At 35.8% G+C, this 17984-nt stretch overlaps 2 protein-coding genes across 3 annotated transcripts; one reads left to right on the top strand and one right to left on the bottom strand.

Moving 5' to 3' along the window:
- The first annotated feature begins 1129 nt into the window (after window positions 1-1129).
- Window positions 1130-2064, top strand: LOC120144377. Its single transcript, XM_039158448.1, has 3 exons — window positions 1130-1452; window positions 1485-1725; window positions 1867-2064. The coding sequence occupies exons 1-3, from the start codon at window positions 1130-1132 to the stop codon at window positions 2062-2064; spliced, it is 762 nt and encodes a 253-aa protein (XP_039014379.1).
- Window positions 2065-4355: 2291 nt separating this feature from the next.
- LOC120144427 (protein GLUTELIN PRECURSOR ACCUMULATION 3) lies at window positions 4356-16602 on the bottom strand. Of its 2 annotated transcripts, XM_039158479.1 has the most exons (16): window positions 16428-16602; window positions 16253-16350; window positions 15682-15820; window positions 15560-15588; window positions 15377-15473; window positions 15236-15291; window positions 15016-15123; window positions 14751-14807; window positions 13972-14063; window positions 13155-13239; window positions 12492-12644; window positions 12158-12252; window positions 11473-11652; window positions 11286-11398; window positions 5044-5134; window positions 4356-4550 (listed from the first exon to the last, which is right to left on the bottom strand). In XM_039158479.1, the coding sequence occupies exons 1-16, from the start codon at window positions 16487-16489 to the stop codon at window positions 4446-4448; spliced, it is 1560 nt and encodes a 519-aa protein (XP_039014410.1). In that variant the 5' UTR covers window positions 16490-16602; the 3' UTR covers window positions 4356-4445. The 2 variants fall into 2 exon arrangements, with proteins under 2 accessions (XP_039014410.1, XP_039014411.1); XM_039158480.1 differs by lacking the exon at window positions 5044-5134 and having other exon boundaries at window positions 4360-4550.
- Window positions 16603-17984: the final 1382 nt, after the last annotated feature.

Here is a 17984-nt window from a genome sequence, read left to right as displayed (position 1 = left end):
CTAAATAGAATAATGTAGAGACTCAATATGAGGATGATCTTTCCAATATAACTTGCACTATCCACAAAAATTAAAATTCCAATGCATTTCCGCTTTACATGAATTAATGTTCCACCTCACTAGATTAATTAATTGTTGATAAATTAAAATTCCAATATAATACATATACAAGTAAGTCTTTCTCTTACACCACTAATAATTTTTTAACTCACATAGTTCATGAAATTATTTGATTTTATTCACATTAATTCTTAGATTTTTTTAGACTGTACAGAAGTTATCTTAATTAGTGATATGTATGGGTTGAGTTATATTCGAATTTGACTTGAATTTTAAAAATTAAAATTTGTGTTGAACTTAAAATAAATAAGTTTCCTCACATTTATTTGAAAGATAAACTCAGTTTACTTTATTTTCCACAAAATTTAGTTTCAATCAAATCTATTTCTAAAAGAATCTGATTATATATAATTGAATCTAATAAAGAAATTTTGAATTAAATAATTTCATCATTCCTAATTCTCACTGTTTTGTTCTAGAAAATAATTTTATTCCATTTATCATTGTTATTATTTAGAGTAATATTATTCAAACAAACTAGTGCTCCAGAAACGGGTAATATTATGTCCTCCTTCCAGCCTTGTCAAGTACAATCGAGGGATTTGTCAACTCAGCTGTTGAAGGCATTGCAGAAGCCCAAAGCTCTGAGAAGATTAACGAATGACAGTAAACTTTTCTATCTTGGAAACCATACATCCCTCCCACTTCCTCTCCTTCACCATCCCAAACCCCAATCCCTCACTCGCTTCCCCACCCATCCGACCTCGACTCACCGATTCTCCCCTCCACCTTCACCTCATCTCCTCCCATTCCGAGTGTCGTCGCCACGATCGTCCCCAAACACCGCGAGTCCGACTGGCTCTTCTCGACGGAGGCCTGTCACATCCAACTCCTCCTCGCTTCCCCTAACATCCAACGCCTCATATTAATCGGACAACAACTACCTATCATCACGGCTCTACTTCACCTTCCGTTTACCGCCGTTGCATCGATTCTGAATCCCTGAACAACCTGGAGATGACTCTCAAGCCGCTGGTAATTGCTTTGTCTCCTAAAATTTACTTAAAAAATGGAAACTTGGAATTACCCTTTTTGCTTTATGAGGACAGTGTCATTTGTTGGTGAAATGCTTGTTGAAGATGTTGAGATAGAGAGTGCTGATCAAGGAAGGGAATTTAGGAGGAGATTAAGGTTTAAACGGATGCCTAATTTGGTTCAAACGGAGATTCGAATTGTGCCCAAGGGGTTTTCTTGCTTGGATTCACTTGAAATAGGAAGCTATAGTTTGGAGTTTAGCCCTGATTTGGGGGCTTTAGTGCATGTTTTTTTGGTGCCAATGGTAGCTAGTCTTGCATTGATTGGATCACGGATCGAAGAGCTTGTTGAAGCTGGGTTAAGACCTAAAGCTTTGTGTCTTGGGTTAGGTGGAGCTCTAGTTGGGTGAAAACACAACTGGACTATGAGGTTAGTGGCGTTGAGGTTGATGAAGAGGTGTCAAGGGTTGCTCACAAGTACTTTGGGTTGGAGGATGGGGATCAAATTCGGGTTTGTGTTGGAGATGGCATGAAACTTATGGATAAACTTGCACATGGAGATGTAGGTCATACTGATCCCAAGTTTGATGTGATTATGGTTGATTTGCATTCTGATAATCTGAGAATTGGTGTTAGTGATCCACCAATGTAATTTGTTAGGAAGGATGTTCTTTTGTCTGCTAGATCAATTCTTTGTGAATCTGAGATTTTTGTTGTCAATGTAATCCCTCCAAGTAAGTCGTTCTATGAGACGTTGATACATGATTTTCAGGAGGTTTTTCCCTATTTATATGAGATCGATGTTGGAAATGGAGAAAATTTTGTTTTAATCGCTGCTATGGCCTTGCCCTGTTCATCTTCGATTAGTGATTGTGAAAATATGTTCCTTCAAAAACTGAGACTGGTGATTTCAGGAGCACATGGATCCATTAAGAGAATTGGAAGTGCAATGTCTAGTAGAAGCAGTTAACATGATCATTCAAATTCGGCAATATTAGCCTTTAAGAATGTATTCAAGGTTGGGAATTAGCATCAAGGAAGCTCAACTAGTATATTGGAATTAGGGTTAAGCATGTCTTGGCAGTTATGGTTTTCCATTTTAAAATTCTCAGAGGTTGACAAATTATAAGCCCTTGGCCCTTGGATTTAATGAATGGAGCATCTTCAGTATTAATAAAAAAAATGAATGACGCTTCTTCAGAAAGGTTATGAATGTTATTCTTCTCATCACATTTTTCTGTTTCTACTTGGGCCACTTTCCTAGAGAATACTGTTCTTTTCTTTATCTTCAATGTATGATATTTTAACACGGGTAGATTATCAAAATACACTCAGTCTCAGACACCTATTATCTATGTGTACTGAAGACGATAAGAAGCTCAAAACCCATGTCCTGCTACCAAACTCTACATTGGTAGTTCCAGCCTCCAGTGAATCTGGTTCTATTCTCAATCTTTGTGTTTCCCTTCGAAAGGTTATATGTCGGTATATTTATCCTATTTCATCTTTTGTGCCATAATATTGTTTTTCTTCATCTTCCAGCTCTCTTATTGCATCAGAAGATCATGTTTCAATCCCTAAAACTGTTCATGAAGTCTCGCCAACCTTGGTTGGTGTGATGCACTGATAGAAGAGATTGTGGCTGTATATTTAATGAAACTTGGGATTTATTAAATGTACTTGCAAGAAAAAGTGCTATCAAGTACCAATGGATGTTTGCAGTTAAAATAAGCTGTAATGTATCAGTAGCTCTAGTTGCTAACGGGTATGTGTAAACCTATGGTGTTGACTACGAAGTACTAGGGGTTAGGGGTGAACATTCGATTAAGTCGAGTCGAGTAAAAAAAATTTAAGTTACAAGATTTGACGAGTCTTATTTTACAACTCGAAGTTGACTTGAAATTTTTTCGATTCGAGTCGAGTCAAGTCAATTTTTTGATTTTCTGTTTAAATTTAATTGTGAATATCTATAATATTATAATATTTTTTGTTCCAATTTAAGTGACTTTCTATAACATATATACAATACAAATATGTTTCTTCGTATTTTTTCATATATAATATGCATATATCATACAAAGTCTAATGACTTGACTTAAACTTGAAAATAAATCTACTAATTAATAAAAATTTCGAGTTATTTGAGTTGTATTTTATAACTCAATTTTAATTTAAAATTTTTTTGAGTCGAGTTTATGAAATTGTAACACGAAATCAATTCGAGTCGAGAAAAAATCAATTTTTTGAATCGAGACGAGTTTTGCTCACCCCTACCAATTACCTTCAGTCAACCAAATGAACTTATGTTCATTTCTACGGTGAGTGGCCTCTGCATCAACTAGATATCAAAAATGTGTTTCAACATGGAGATCTCCAAGAAGAGTCTACATGGAGTAGAGGTGCACAAAAAATCCGAATATTCGATTGTCTAAAAAAAATATCCGAAACCGGATTTTGAAAAAACCGGTTTTTTTTAAACCGGATCGGATATTTAAAAACCGGATAATATAACCGGTTTGGGAAAAAATTGAACGACCGGTTTTTTTACCGGATTAAAAACCGGTTTTTTTCAAACCGGATAAAAAACCGGTTTTTTATCCGGATAAAAAACCGGTTTTTTTTCAAACCGGATTTTATCCGAAAAAAATCCGGTTTTTTAAAAAAACTGGATTTTTATCCGAAAAAATCTGGTTTTTTTTAAAAAACCGGTTTTTTTTTTAAAAAAACCGGTTTTTTTTGCAAACCGAAACCGGTTACACCATCCGGCCCTCCAAACCGATTAAAATCCGATCCGATTTTTTTAAAATCCGGTTTTTGGGTTGGGGGAAAAAACCGGATCGATTTTTATCCGATCCGGATTGGATTGAAATCCGGCTTCTGTGCATCTCTAACATGGAGCAAGCACTTGGACTTGTTGCTCAAAGGGAATATGGCAAGGTATGTCAACTTCGAAAATCGTTTATGATATGAACTTCAAAAATATTTGTATAGACTGAAACAAAGTCAAATTTGGTAGATTTAGTAGGTAGTCCAGGAATTTGGGTTAAAGGCATGTAATTCTTTGAATGTAGGTTGAACTAGTTACTTTTGTAACAAGTCCAGCTTGAAGGAGAGAGGAAGTTACTATTTACATAAATGGGTGCATGTCCGAGAAATAAGTGCAGTTAAGTTCAAAGTAATCCCAATAACAAAGGAGTTATTACCTTTGAATGCAACCGGACATCATAATACAGTTCTCCAAATTATTGCATAAAGAACATACGAATGCCAACTCTGAATTTATCAAGTAATGCCCACAGATTGAAACTCTAACGCCATCCGTTTCTATTTTATTGTTTTTTCATATATAATTCACACAGAATGTTCCTCAATTCCTGCTCCCTGCCCAGATGTGTTCTGCTCAGCTAGAATCTTTTTGTATTCTGCTAGCAGTTCCGGAATATCAGCCATCCGTAGCTGAAGATAAGAAAACAAATAGGTAGAAAGAAATGATAACAGGTGATGCGGTAAATAATTATGAGATAGAGCAAGACGAAAAACACAGGAACTGAGTGCAGTTAAGTCTAATGTAATTCTGGTACCGAAGGATTTATTACACAAGCAAGCAACCGAACACCATTAGATCGCTCTATAGATTATTGTATGAAGAATAGTTGAATGCTAACTGGATATTTACAAACAACTCAACCAGTAGGACCCATGTTCAGAGATAGATTAATGCTTCAATGAAAAAAAGTAATATAATGCTTTTGACAACCATTCACATATTTTAAACCACATATGATGATTTCGAACTGTAATCATTGCGGGTAAAATGTTTAATTCTAAGCAAGTTATGTTATTAACAAACACTTTCTTTTCCTTTATTATGCACAAGACCGAAAAATTAGTGGAAAGGCAGACATAAACAAGAAATGATAAACTGGATCAACATCTATTTTAATCATACCTGAGAAGCATTTTTTAAGTGATAAAACCGGTAGGCTTCTTTTCCCAATAACCACAAATCAATAGACTGAAAATCAGATCCGATATTGGCTCTGCCGTTTGACAATTGGAAAATAACCAAGAAACAAACTTATAAGGAGTAAAAAAGTATTAAAATGAAAAACCAAAGCAGAAATTTCATCGCATTTGTACCACCATGTAATGGCTCCTAATTACAGATATTACTCAGATTGATTCACATTGAAGATGTTCCAAAGTAATACTTCTCATTCAAATTCATTAAACAACCAGAAGATGTAACACAGTTCTTAAGTTTAGCCTTCAACTATTTGAGACTTTCATACAATAATTGTGCAGCTCAGCTGAAATTTCGTAAACCAGGAAACAAACAAAATTTGAATTGCATATACGTGAAATGTGCATGGGTGCATTTGACCCACAGGATGAGGAGCGAATAAAAAAAGTTTAGATTAGAAAATCAGAGGATAAGATATTAGGGGTTAGCATAAATTGCTGATAGCAGGAGGAGGGGAAACTACAAAATTCAGTTCAATACAGTTAGAGAGGTGGTTATTTCAGTTTATTTGGTCAGTTTTCGGTGTTTGGTTTAAGGAACCGAAACCGATAAAAATTCAACATATTGTTATTACTTTTTTAACAAGAATACATTATCACATTCACAAATTTTGATACTAAATTTCCTCTTCCTTTAATTTTGTTTTTGGTTTCCCCAAGGCTTAAGACTTGAACCTGTTCTCTACCTTTACAAATGTTGAACAATCTATCTCATGTTTGCACTGCAGCTACCTCTCATATAGTCCCCTTTCTCCAGTCTCAATCATTCCTCTACCACCATTACTCTTTCTTCTTTGCTATTTCTCCATGCGGTCTACACTTACTTTACAAAACCTTATATTGCCACTACTCCATTACTGGACTTTTACCTTCAAACACATTCTGAACTCTCATTATGGGTCATCGACATCATTTTCACCTGTCCTAGTTTCTCAATTGTTCCTTTAATTTTTCTTTCAAAAATGAAAAAAAAGAAGAAAAAAAAAGGAGCGAGCCTCAGTATCCTTTCAAAGAATACCAGAGTTACAATCTTCCTTTTCTTCTGAATCTTTTTTGTCAATTACAACCATTCTTTATTTTTCAATCCTTTGCCGAAGGAAATGCTAATTTATTTTTTATTTTTTGCTTGGACAATGACTTAGTTGGATGTCAGCTAAAGTGACCAAATTTTCTCATGGTTATTCGGTTCTGAGTAGTCTACTTTCCAACTCATGTTTCAGTCAGTGTCACCTTTTTGAAACGGATCAGTTTTGACAGTCATTATATTTTTATAACTGAACCCTACAAGGAATAAGAACACAATATGAAAATTGTTACTATCAATATTTCAAATAGACAAAGTTCATTAATAGCATAAAACTGTAATTTTCATATCAAGTGTTTTAGGTAGACATGGCTATTGCGCTTACAATATGGGAGATAGCCTCACATAACCCGTACTCCAATTACACTCATCACATGAATCCCATCCCATCTGAGACTTTAGATTGGAGTTTCAAGTTCTTAACCGCTAGGATGTCCTCATGGGGAGAGAATTTCTGGACTAAAAAAAGTCAAAAATTTTGCTTCATATTGACATTATCTCTATAGAAATACACAGTTGTAGATGCGAGAGAGCAAATTCAATTTTCATATATCGTGGATTTTCCTCCAATATAGGCTTTGGTTCAATCTATTACATATACATCCAAGGAGTTCTATAAGTTGTCTCTATTCATGCTATATAAGTCTCTTAGAATAGCAATTAAATTTAACAATCTTTACCTATAATGTTGCTCGGATTCAGGATACGGGTATGTATCCTATACAGGTATGTTAAATTTATTTCCAAGTACTTTCATAGCCTTGAAGAATCATACCATCATACTTATGTCCCTACATGTATCAGATACGGGTGTCAGACAAGTATTTTAGGGGAAATGAAGAGTCGGGGCAATATGGATAATGATTAGAAAGGAAAAGTGATGTTACCAAAAATCTTAGATATAAACTAGCAATCTAGCATTATCCTACATAGGGTTGGTAAGGAGTCTATTTTTTTTTTTTTTGATAAGAATTTCAGGCCTCATTAAAAACCCCCTTCTTGATTAATGGATCTTTTAGGAAAGCTCCCTAATCAGCGGAAGGAGGAAAAGAGTACCTTAGGATTTTATTAATCAAAGACAAAGTACATAAAATACAACCAGAAGACAAACTACCAAAACCATAAAAATTACAGAACTTAGAAAGTAGACCCCCAATGCGACCAGACCACCCTTAAACAACACCAAACCTAACTCAGCCCCAGCAACCTCAATAGACCACCAACCCTACTAAAAAACCTATAAGGCAACCTTAATTAATCATCCAATCCCCTGTTTAGCTAAAGTATCAGCCTCACAATTGCAGCTCCTCGGGATGTGTCTAATAATGATCTCCCTCTCCAAGATTAGGGAAGCAATTTTTTGAACCAACGAACTAAAAAAACGAGGAGATGTCGGCAGCAAAATCCAATCCACTACTGATTTACAATCACTCTCTATAATTAACATTCCCTTCCTCGCCCAGTCCGACGAGAGAAAAAAGTCAATGCCTTTCTCAATGGCTTTCAGCTCAGCGAGTGGAGGAGGACCTGGGCCAACAGCATGCGAGAAAGACCCAAGAATTTTACTTTCTGAATCTCTTAAAATGCCCCCAATTCCCCCTAGCAGCCCGTCCCCATTGACTGCCCCATCAACGTTAACTTTAAAAAAATGAAGTGGAGGAGGAAGCCAGCCCTGAACCTTCATCCTTTTAAGGTCCCTAGTATGATGCTTGTCTGCAAGTGTAGGGTCCCCTACAAGGTAGTCTACCTGAATAATGACTTCCGGGTGCTTAGCCAGGAACCATTTAGCCAATCTAAATCTACAAATGAAGAAAAGAGTATGGCTGTCCAGTTTCCAATCATCAAAAACCACCGAGTTTCTAGCCTTCCATAATGACCATAGAACTACACCCGGTATAAAGCTCCATATTAGAGAATTTGGCCTCATGTCCGACCAAGAACACAGAAAGAGACTGGATCTTTAGGTAAGACTGACGAGACTTCCCATAACCTCCAAAAACTGCTCCATAGGTCCCATGCAACCAAACACGATATGAACAAGTGTTGAACAGTTTCTTCCTGCTTAGCACAAAACGGACAAGAGACCTCCTCCAATGTAACACCTCTTCTTATCAACTCCGTTCTAACTGCCAATCTTTGATGAGAGGCCTTCCACAGAAAAGTTTCGACTCTTGGGGGAGCCAAACCTGACCAAACGAACCTTTTCCAATTGAAACTACCCCCTGAATTGGTAGAAAGAGTCAACCTACATGCTTTAGCGGTGAACAGTCCATCTCCCTTCCCCGACCACACCAGAAAATCATCCACCGAATCAGACAGACCAACATTCTCCAATAATGACATCAATTGAATCCAGTAATCCAGCTCTCAATCACATAGATTCCTTCTCGTTTGAATACTCCAAATCCATCTATTACTCAAGAAACTGCCGAACTCTGAAACTTTTCCCCACTTGTTATTAGAAAGAACATAGATCCTTGGAAATTGATTCTTTAAAGAATCCTCATTTAGCCAAACATCATGCCAGAATACAATAGACTTGCCATTGCCTACTTGAATCTTCGAGTGAGATCGCAAACCATGTCCAATTGCATCATCTGCCAAATAGTTTCTTGTAATACCCTTCCACATCCAAGAATCCGAAGGAGAGACTACTTTTTTGAGGTCTAAAGACAGATTACTCACATTATGTTTACAACAAATCATGTTCTTCCAAAGAGTGTCTTTTTCATTTGCGAACTTCCATACCCATTTACCTAGCAGCACTCTGTTAGCGAAATTCAGATCCAAGATTCCCAAACCTCCCTCCTCGAAGGGTTGACAAACCCTTTTCCAATTCACCCAGTGAATTCGACTTTTTGAGGAACCTTCCCCCCACAAAAAGTTAGCCATAAGAGAATTTAGCTTCCTATAAACCTTACTCAGGATTCTGAAAACAGAGAGGAAGAAAATCGGCAAGGAGGACAGAACTGATTTTATCAACACCAACCTGACCGCCATAGATAGTGTGGAAGCTTTCCAACCTGATAATTTTTTGTTGAAACTCTGAATGACTGGCTCCAAAAGAGCCTCTGAATTTCTTTTTGCACCTAATGGTAAACCTAAATATACTGTGGGCAAGACACCCACGGCACAACCAGCCTCCTTAGCCCATTCATTTAATACGTCGTCATCCACATTAATTCCATACAGATTACTCTTCAACAAATTCAAACGGAGTCCAGTCATTAGGCTAAAAATCCTCAAGACTCTCTTAATATTGAGAATATAGGTAGGTGAATCTCGGCAAAACAAAATCAGGTCGTCAGCAAACTGTAAATGGGTTAGAATAAAGGGGACCGATCTTCCAAAAGCAAAACCCTGAAAAAGTCCCACATCCGCCGCTTTCATTAACATTCGATTTAACAGTTCCCCCACTAAATTAAACAAGAGAGGAGACAAACTACAACCTTGTCTTAACCCTTTGGCCATCGAGAACTCCTCTGTAGGAAAGCCATTCACTAACACCGAGATAGACGCCGTGGAGAGGCAACATTTTATCCAGGAAACCCATCTCTCCCCAAAGCCCATGACTCTAAAGATAATTGGCCATTCAACCGAGTCATACGCCCTCTGAAAATCAGCTTTGAAAACTGCCCCTTTCAGCCTTTGCTTCCTCCAATAGTCTATGCCTTCGTTTGCAAGAAAAGCACAATCTAAAAGCTGTCTCCCCGGAATAAATGCAAACTGTGAAGGGCTCACAATATCTTGAATCACTGAAACTAGTCTCCTTGCTAAAACTTTAGAGATGATTTTATAGAGACTGCCAACGAGACTTATAGGTCTATAATCTTCAATTAATTTCGGATTGTTTTTCTTTGGGATCAGAGAAATGAACGCATGATTGACCCCATGATCCCATTTTCTCCCACAATAATTATTAAGATCAGATACTGATTAATGCCAGTTTATTTAAATTGGATGTTTATAACATTTACATTCTAAAAAGGAAAATACATATATACATCAAGGAAGATTTCCTAAGAGATGGCCCGAGATGCTGCTTAGTATCTTGGCTTTATACACCATTCTCTTGGTGACTTCAAAATTCAATAATTTCGCCAAGCCACCCGAGTTTAACTTCTTCTCCACGCCAATCTTCTTCAGTCTACCCATCCTAAGCCTCCAACTTTTTTTTTTTATAAAGAGCGAGACCTCGTTAAAAACCCCCTTCATAACCACTGCTGTACAAAAATACATCAGCAGACATTGAAATGAGGAAAAGAGTGCCTCAAATGCTATTCCAGAAAAGAGTACATTACATACGACAGCCGGCTATTACAAACACCACCCCCACACTCAAGCACTCACCTTTGTAAATCCTCAATGTCCTGAGATACTACCCTATACCCGCCTTAGCCAAGCTGTCAGCCTCCCAATTGACAGACCTTTTAACAAACCTTAAAATGATACTATGCTCTATAACAGCATTGACAATATCCTTAACTAGTTGTGAAAAAACTGAAGCACAAAAATTCTGGGTTCTTAATCCAATTAACGGCATTCTCTGAATCGGACTCAACAATTAGCCTGCCCTTGCCACACCACTCTGAATCCTCAAACAAAGCTAAACCAGCTTGGATGGCCTTCAATTCAGCTAAAACAGGGGGACCTGAACCAGCTGGAACAGAAAAAGAGCCCAAGACTCTTCATTTCGTAGTATTCCCCAATACCAACCAACCAACTCTTATTTTTTTATTCTTATTTTTTGTTTGACATGGCATTAGAGAAATGTAGCTCTTCTACTCTTCCAAATGCTTTACATTTTCATAATAATCATCAACTTTTTGGTTCTCTGCTGGTGTTCTTGTCTATGATTTGAACTTATATTCTGACCGTTAACTTGATGATATCCTCAGGATTAGTTGCAGAATATTATCAGTATAATGAGCTGCTGATAATTTTATAAAAGAAATTCGAGAAGGCAACACAAAAAAAGGGAAAAAAAGAAAGAAAGAAAGAAAGCCTACAACTTCAAACAAGCTGAGTTGAAAATTAAACTAGGACTTGGAGAAATAAGCAAAAGATATTTCTTAAAGTCTTACAGATGATGACGTGAAATCAGCCTTTGATAATCACGAAGCAAAGGTCCAAGCTCCTTCAGTGGTATGGAACTTGGTGTAGATGTCCGCCAATGATCACGAAGTACCTCAATTGTCTGTTTATGCCACTATTAAAAATATTATTATCAGAAAACACCCAAAATGAAAAAATTTACATGTTAAGCCATACCTGATTGAGCAAACCCTGTTCACCACTAGAAACTTTTTCTCCAGTTAGCCTCGATCCTAGCTCAATGAATTCTTTGTCTTCAGACTCATCTAGTATCTGAAGTACAGGACCCGAGAGTGAAACTGAAATTCCTAACGTTCTTTGCAATTCTGAGATTGCATCATTTTCTCTCCGGCTTTCCTGTGGAAGAAATGAAAATTATCAGATAGGGCTGAAACAGCCTTTAAGGGAGTGACATCAACGGGAAATCACCCCAAGGGCGACTGAAAACATCTGCTTTGAACCAAATCATGTTTAAAAGGACACTGAACTAGTCCATGGACTTCAGAAACTGAATTGCCAACAAATTAATTAAAAAGTTTCAAACCTAGTAGAAATGTATTGGCAATACTCCCACGGTGATTCCTATATTCATTTCTCCTAAACACAGCTACATCATTCTACACAATCATTTTATTCATCTGTGAATATTTACTTTCTGCACAAGATGGCTTAATATTCATCAGAACTCGAGCTATTATACACGTTAAACAGGAAAAGAGTTTAGCATAACTTGAAGAAAAGATTATTCCAATTGAATCTTCAAGAAGTTAAGAAAGGGCTATGAACTAGAAGACCAACTGGTAATTTCATTTTTTTAAGGTATACAAAAAGGGAGCATTGCTGGATGAATTTGCATAGATACCTTTAAAGCAGATTGGATATTTTCCACAGCCATACCCTTGCTATCAGGAACATTTTTCTGTGGGGACTCTATAAACCGCTTTGCAATTGGGTCCCCTGTAGGAGACAAAACCAAAAGAAATTTAAAATGGTAAAATTGTGAATGAAATTAGATGAAATTTAAAGAAACATGCAAATGAGCATTCCGCAGATGTGGTAACATAGAAAGTCATGTCCTATCCATCTCATTTTCTTTCCTCAGTCAGTTTTCCACTCACGGGAATCAGGTTGCAAGCACTTCCCGTCACTTCAGTCATACGATACAAAATTATAATAGCTGAAAGTAAATTTAATACCTTCAGGAACCAACCACCACATATCCCCAAATGTTAATTTGCCATCAAACCCACCAAATAACAGATAGCGAGAACCTATATTAGTCAGAGAATGGTATGCTCGAGCAGCAGGGGGTTCATTTCCAATAGGTAGGCGCTTCCACTGAGCAGACACTAGTTTTGGGGCAATTAAAACAATCGTCAGAACCATATAAAGTACATAAACCATTAGACATGAGGAAGGACAGGGATCAAAATCTGTAAAACAATACAGAGTTAAACAGTAGAGGCAATTGTCAAGCGTATCAGCAAAAAATACACATCCTTCTAATAAAGCATGCAAGCTACAAACCTTGTTCGTAGACTGAAGTCACAAAAGGCTGTGACATTAACCAAAAACATTCTTGCATCCAACATGCAATATATTACATCCAAAAATTTTATAAGTTTAACAAATCACTGATTCAAGTCCCATTATTTGATTTGGTCAAAGTCGAAACTAAAGGACCAACATGCTTCAACAATTTTGTAGTTAAACCTAATAACTATAGAGTTCCATCTTTCTGTCTTTCCCACTTCCATTTTGTTTCTGTTTTGTTAATTGGTCAGGCATGCAAAGGTGCAAGAATGGCACCACCATAAGTCACAATGATGCAAGGAGAAAACGAAAAAACAAATACTTACATCTGTCCAAAACAATACAATCATTGTAATAAATATCGTAGCGACTCAACCAACCGCCAGTTCCATGTCCTCCAAATAACAAGAGCTACAATAAAGGGGAGAACATTAGTCAGTGTGTAAAAGGGAACTTTGGTAATAGAATTAGAGTAACAAATAATGATACTACAAATAACAATGACAACAATAATCATTACATTTTTTTCTCCCAAAACTTTGAAGAAACATGCAGATACTATCATTATTAAAGATAAATCTTTTTTAAAAATGGGATTTACTAAGATGGCATGGATAGGGGATTAGCATTCCAAAGCAGTGGTTTGTGATCTTATTAGGAAAGAAAATCTCAAAATTGTATATAAGAACAAATTAAATCTTTTCCCACTATATGTGGACTGTAAGGATACTTATTATGGCCCTCAGTAAGCTTAGTAAAAGTTCAGTTCATAGTTTTCATTAATGTCCTCTTTGGTCTTCCAGTTCCCCTTGATATAGGAATTCTCCAGAAAAATTACTACTTCTCTTGGGAGAATCTGTAAATGTTCTTCAAATAAACCAAATCATCTTGAATATGTTGTTCAGAGTTTGTTCTGGATAACGCAACTTAGAACTCTTGAAAATGTAGGGTTATAAAAACCTCCAGTTTCTGAAGTCCATTAATTAAAAAGAAAAAATAAGGTTGCTGTAAATCTATTTTACAGCTTATTTATACTAGGGTTTACAAAAAGAACTTGCAATCCTAGACCTAGACTTAAACCCTACACACAACTTATATTTAACTAAATAAGAAAAACAGTGAGGGATTTAGAGATGACATTACATAGTGCCCTCCGGATGTGACTGTATGTCCACAACGGGGAGAAGGCGCTTGACCTGGAAGTTTCAATTGGGTCCATCCAGGTGTTTCATTCTCTTCCTTCCACAATAAAGGCAACATAAGTCAACTGAATGATTCATTACAGAGATCTAAAATCAGAAATAATGTTTATTCTAAATGCAATAAAGAAACATCGCTTGCATATATTAAAGATAAATAAATGTTTATATAAAATAAAAGAAGGGTGGGATGTCTCTAGTAAATAAAATTAATAATTAACAATAGTCTGGGTCCAAGGCAATAATTTGATTTATACATTTCCCGCCTTTGTCTATGCAAAATGAAGCAAGTATGCAGTAAGATTGCTGTATAAAATTATCCAAGGAAAAAATAATCATATGAAAAATTTATCATCCATGCTATTATCAACATGGAAGGGAAAACTGCAAGTATCCACAGAATCAATTTCAGCATACGTTATTGTTGCTCCCTTAAATATTTGGACAGACACTAGCAAAGTTAGATTAATCTTCTATACGAGCACTAGTAAGAAATCATTTCATAAAGAAGCAAATATCTTTCAAATTGAACTAAGTAACTCAGCAAAGGATAGACAAAGCAGTTATATAGATAGAATTAAGCATGGAACTTGTTTACATTTTAAAAAACAAATTTCAAGAATAATATAAGCATCAGTGAGGAAATTACTATTCAATAATTTCATTAAAGAAATCATGTTTATTTGCACAACTAAAAATGGAAAAGAAAATTCAGATATAAACCTTCATCAATAAGACCTTTTAATGCCCATAAATCACTCATGATTGGCCCACCTCCACCTGTCAAAGTTTAGAAAGTCATCATGTCAGCTCAATTAAATGAAAAAAGAACGTTTTTCAAAACTGAGCATGATCCTAGTAAACAAGTATAAAAGATATATATAGTCAAGAAGATATAAAATGCCACCTTACTTCTAACATAAACAATAAGTTCCAGTTATTACTCTATGAACAATGTAACAATGGGGCTGCTATATAAGAACTTCACCTCTTCCACCAAAGACGAGCAACCTTTTCTCAACCATAGTAGCTGTGTGGCCGCATCTAGGTGGTGGTACTGATCCAGTAACTGACAGCTCCGTCCACTCAAGTGATACTGTTCAAGTACATTGTCTTGTTACTTAGTATGACATCTTAATAAGTATAGATAAGTAATTTAATGAAGGAAGAAGGGGTGCAAAAAAAAAATCCCAGAGCAAAGAAGTTACTTGTGTCCAAGATGTATAAGTCTGACAACCACTTTTTACCATCCCAACCACCATGCCTGCACTCAAATCACTATTGCTTGAAAAAAAATATACTATACGTAAACAAACATTTGAAGTGGTTGAGAATCCAAGATACCATACATAACAATTTTTCGGTTTCCAATTGCTGAAGCTGCAGAGAAATCCCGTGATGAAGGAAGGTCACCAAAACTTGTTAACTCTGACCATTGCCATATATCTGGAATAAATATATTCAATTAGTTAAATAGGTCAAAAGTAAGGTTCTACATCTAACACCACAAGATAACAGAAACAGAATCTTACCAGTGTCTAGGACCCAAAAGTCGCCTAACCTGGATATTAACATCATCATTGATAGCATGTGTCTAGAAATGATTTGAGTAACAAAAGAAATAGATTTGTATGGACACTCAAAGCTTATGTACCTTTTGTTACCAGAACGACCACCAAAGATGAACATATGACAATCAATTGCAACGGCAACATGAAATGCTCGTGGGCTGGGACCAACTTGTCCATCTGACCCATTTCCAGTACATTCTGGCTGAAACCACAGCTTATTCTCTACAGCAATTGGGAAAAAGAAGGGGGGGAGTACAAGTCAAAACTTGCAGATATCCCTTTGAGATTTATGGAAGGGATTGACACATGTACAAGGTTTACTAATTACATCATCCAAAACAACATAGTACAGCAACAATAAAAACATCATTCAATCATTTCAGCATTGTATTGAATGCAAATAGGTATTGCCTTTCATACGGATAAAAAAACGAAGCATGAATCACATAAATTCGTCTATGAAATCACTTAAATCAAACGAGTTTAAAAATGAGCTTAACCAATGCATTTTCTTATTCCTCAATCAAAATTAGGGTTACAATCCAGATGAACTAAACAGTGAAAATCCAGAGCGACCATGAAGAAATTAAAAAAAAACAACAACAACAACAACAAAGAATGAAAAAAATAAAAAGAAGGAAAAACCCAAAGTACCAATGTCGTAAACAGCGATGTCATTGAGGAATTTCTTGTCGAGAAGGCCACCAAACACGACGATCTTGGATTTTCCGATGGAAACAGCGGTGTGACCACTGATAAACAATGCAAAAATAGTCAGATAAATCTTCTATAACATAAACAAATTGCAAACACTTAGATTTAGCTTTACCTTCGAGGCTGGGGAAGAGTTCCGGAGAAATCAGCAGCAGAAGCTCGAACCCAGTAATGCATTTGTTTAATATTTGTTTTTTCTCTTTTCTTTTTTCTTCTCAAAATGATTTTCACTTCTTAATTCTCACCACCTATCGAAGATTCAAGAACAGTATAGACGATCCGGGTTTGATCATAAAAGGAAGAAAGGAATTGGTTAAGTTACAAAAATGTTAAAAAAATTGACATCCGAGGTGTTACAAACTGATTGCTTGGCCAATTTCAGAACTTCATAATTTTGGTCATTTTAAAATGTTGCATACGAAGTCTGAAAGTTAAAAAATTAGAGGATAAACTACACAAATAGTCACTAATATTTGAAATTTACCTCATTAAAGTTTTAAAAGTAACAACTCGATCATTAATTTTATCGATTTGTTACAAAATTTTGTTTTCCTTACTTAGAGTATCAATACCCTAGCTTCATTGATACTCTCATGAGTATCGATATCAAAAACAACTACTAGAATTTATAATCCGAAGATAGTATTAATATCTTACCCTTGGGTATTGATACCCAACGAATATTATCGATACGCTACGAATAGGGTATCAATATCACATGTAACAAAAATCTTGTTTTAGGCTATTTGAAAAATAATATCATTGTTGTTTATCCAGTACTGATATCCAAACCCAAAAATACTTTATTTTAAGCACAAAAATGATACCCAACTTTTTCCATAAGAAGGCACCCAGATGTTACGTAAGTATTAGTATATTAAGAGAGGTCATTATAGGGCAATTTCCATGCTGAATAACATCATAACTAGAAACTGCCAATAATGCACTCATATGTTGCATGAACTCATGTACGCTAACTAAGAACATCTAATGAGCTAACCTCGAAGATTTTCGATTGAAACAATTTGAATTATTTTATGAAATATCTTTATATTGATTTACAAATAGTTTTTATATCATTTTGGGTATGAATAATCCAAATTATTTTATTCGGTATTTTATTTCATAGCATGTGAATATTTTTTGTATGAATTGTCCAGATCTAGTTTTATATAAATGGTTTTATATTCAGTTATATGAATGAATGGTTTTATATGCAAATTAGTAATTAATTTAGAACAAATCCCATTGTATCAAAATGAGGGTTAGTGGTACAATGGCATGCCATGAGGTGGAGTGAATCTGAATATGTTTCTGATATGGCACCAGTTTGGATCATTCGTGGTCTGACTCAATGTACCTTAGTGGTGCACGAGGTGGAGTGATTTCGTGCATCTGATTAGCTTTATAAGTGCATTATATGGCATCAAGATGGGTCACTCGTGGTCTGACTCAATGTACCTTAGTGGTGCACGAGGTGGAGTGACTCGATGCAATCTATTCTAACATTAAATTTGTATGTAGCGCGTCCACTCGTTATCTGACACTCGTACCGCGTATTCTCATGATAATATAGTGGGCAAATGTATTATATGAATAAGAAAAATACGTATTTGAAATGATCGAATTTTGAAAAGAAAAGTACAGTTTTGCAATGATATAAATTGAAATA

This window comes from Hibiscus syriacus, unplaced genomic scaffold (genome assembly GCF_006381635.1).
Source record: "Hibiscus syriacus cultivar Baekdansim isolate YM2019G1 unplaced genomic scaffold, ASM638163v2 tig00110889_pilon, whole genome shotgun sequence".
Taxonomy (NCBI): Eukaryota; Viridiplantae; Streptophyta; class Magnoliopsida; order Malvales; family Malvaceae; genus Hibiscus; species Hibiscus syriacus.
Note: the sequence above shows the minus strand (reverse complement) of the source record. Positions and strands in the feature narration are given on the sequence as shown.

Coding starts and splice junctions, on each gene's coding strand:
- LOC120144377 (XM_039158448.1), top strand. CDS start 1,130: ATGGAAACTTGGAATTACCCTTTTTGCTTTATGAGGACAGTGTCATTT. Junction 1,453..1,484: donor GAAGAGCTTGTTGAAGCTGG/GTTAAGACCTAA, acceptor GTCTTGGGTTAG/GTGGAGCTCTAGTTGGGTGA. Junction 1,726..1,866: donor CTGATAATCTGAGAATTGGT/GTTAGTGATCCA, acceptor CATGATTTTCAG/GAGGTTTTTCCCTATTTATA.
- LOC120144427 (XM_039158479.1), bottom strand. CDS start 16,489: ATGCATTACTGGGTTCGAGCTTCTGCTGCTGATTTCTCCGGAACTCTT. Junction 15,589..15,681: donor GGTCGTTCTGGTAACAAAAG/GTACATAAGCTT, acceptor GTTAATATCCAG/GTTAGGCGACTTTTGGGTCC. Junction 14,064..14,750: donor AAAAGGTCTTATTGATGAAG/GTTTATATCTGA, acceptor TGTGGAAGGAAG/AGAATGAAACACCTGGATGG.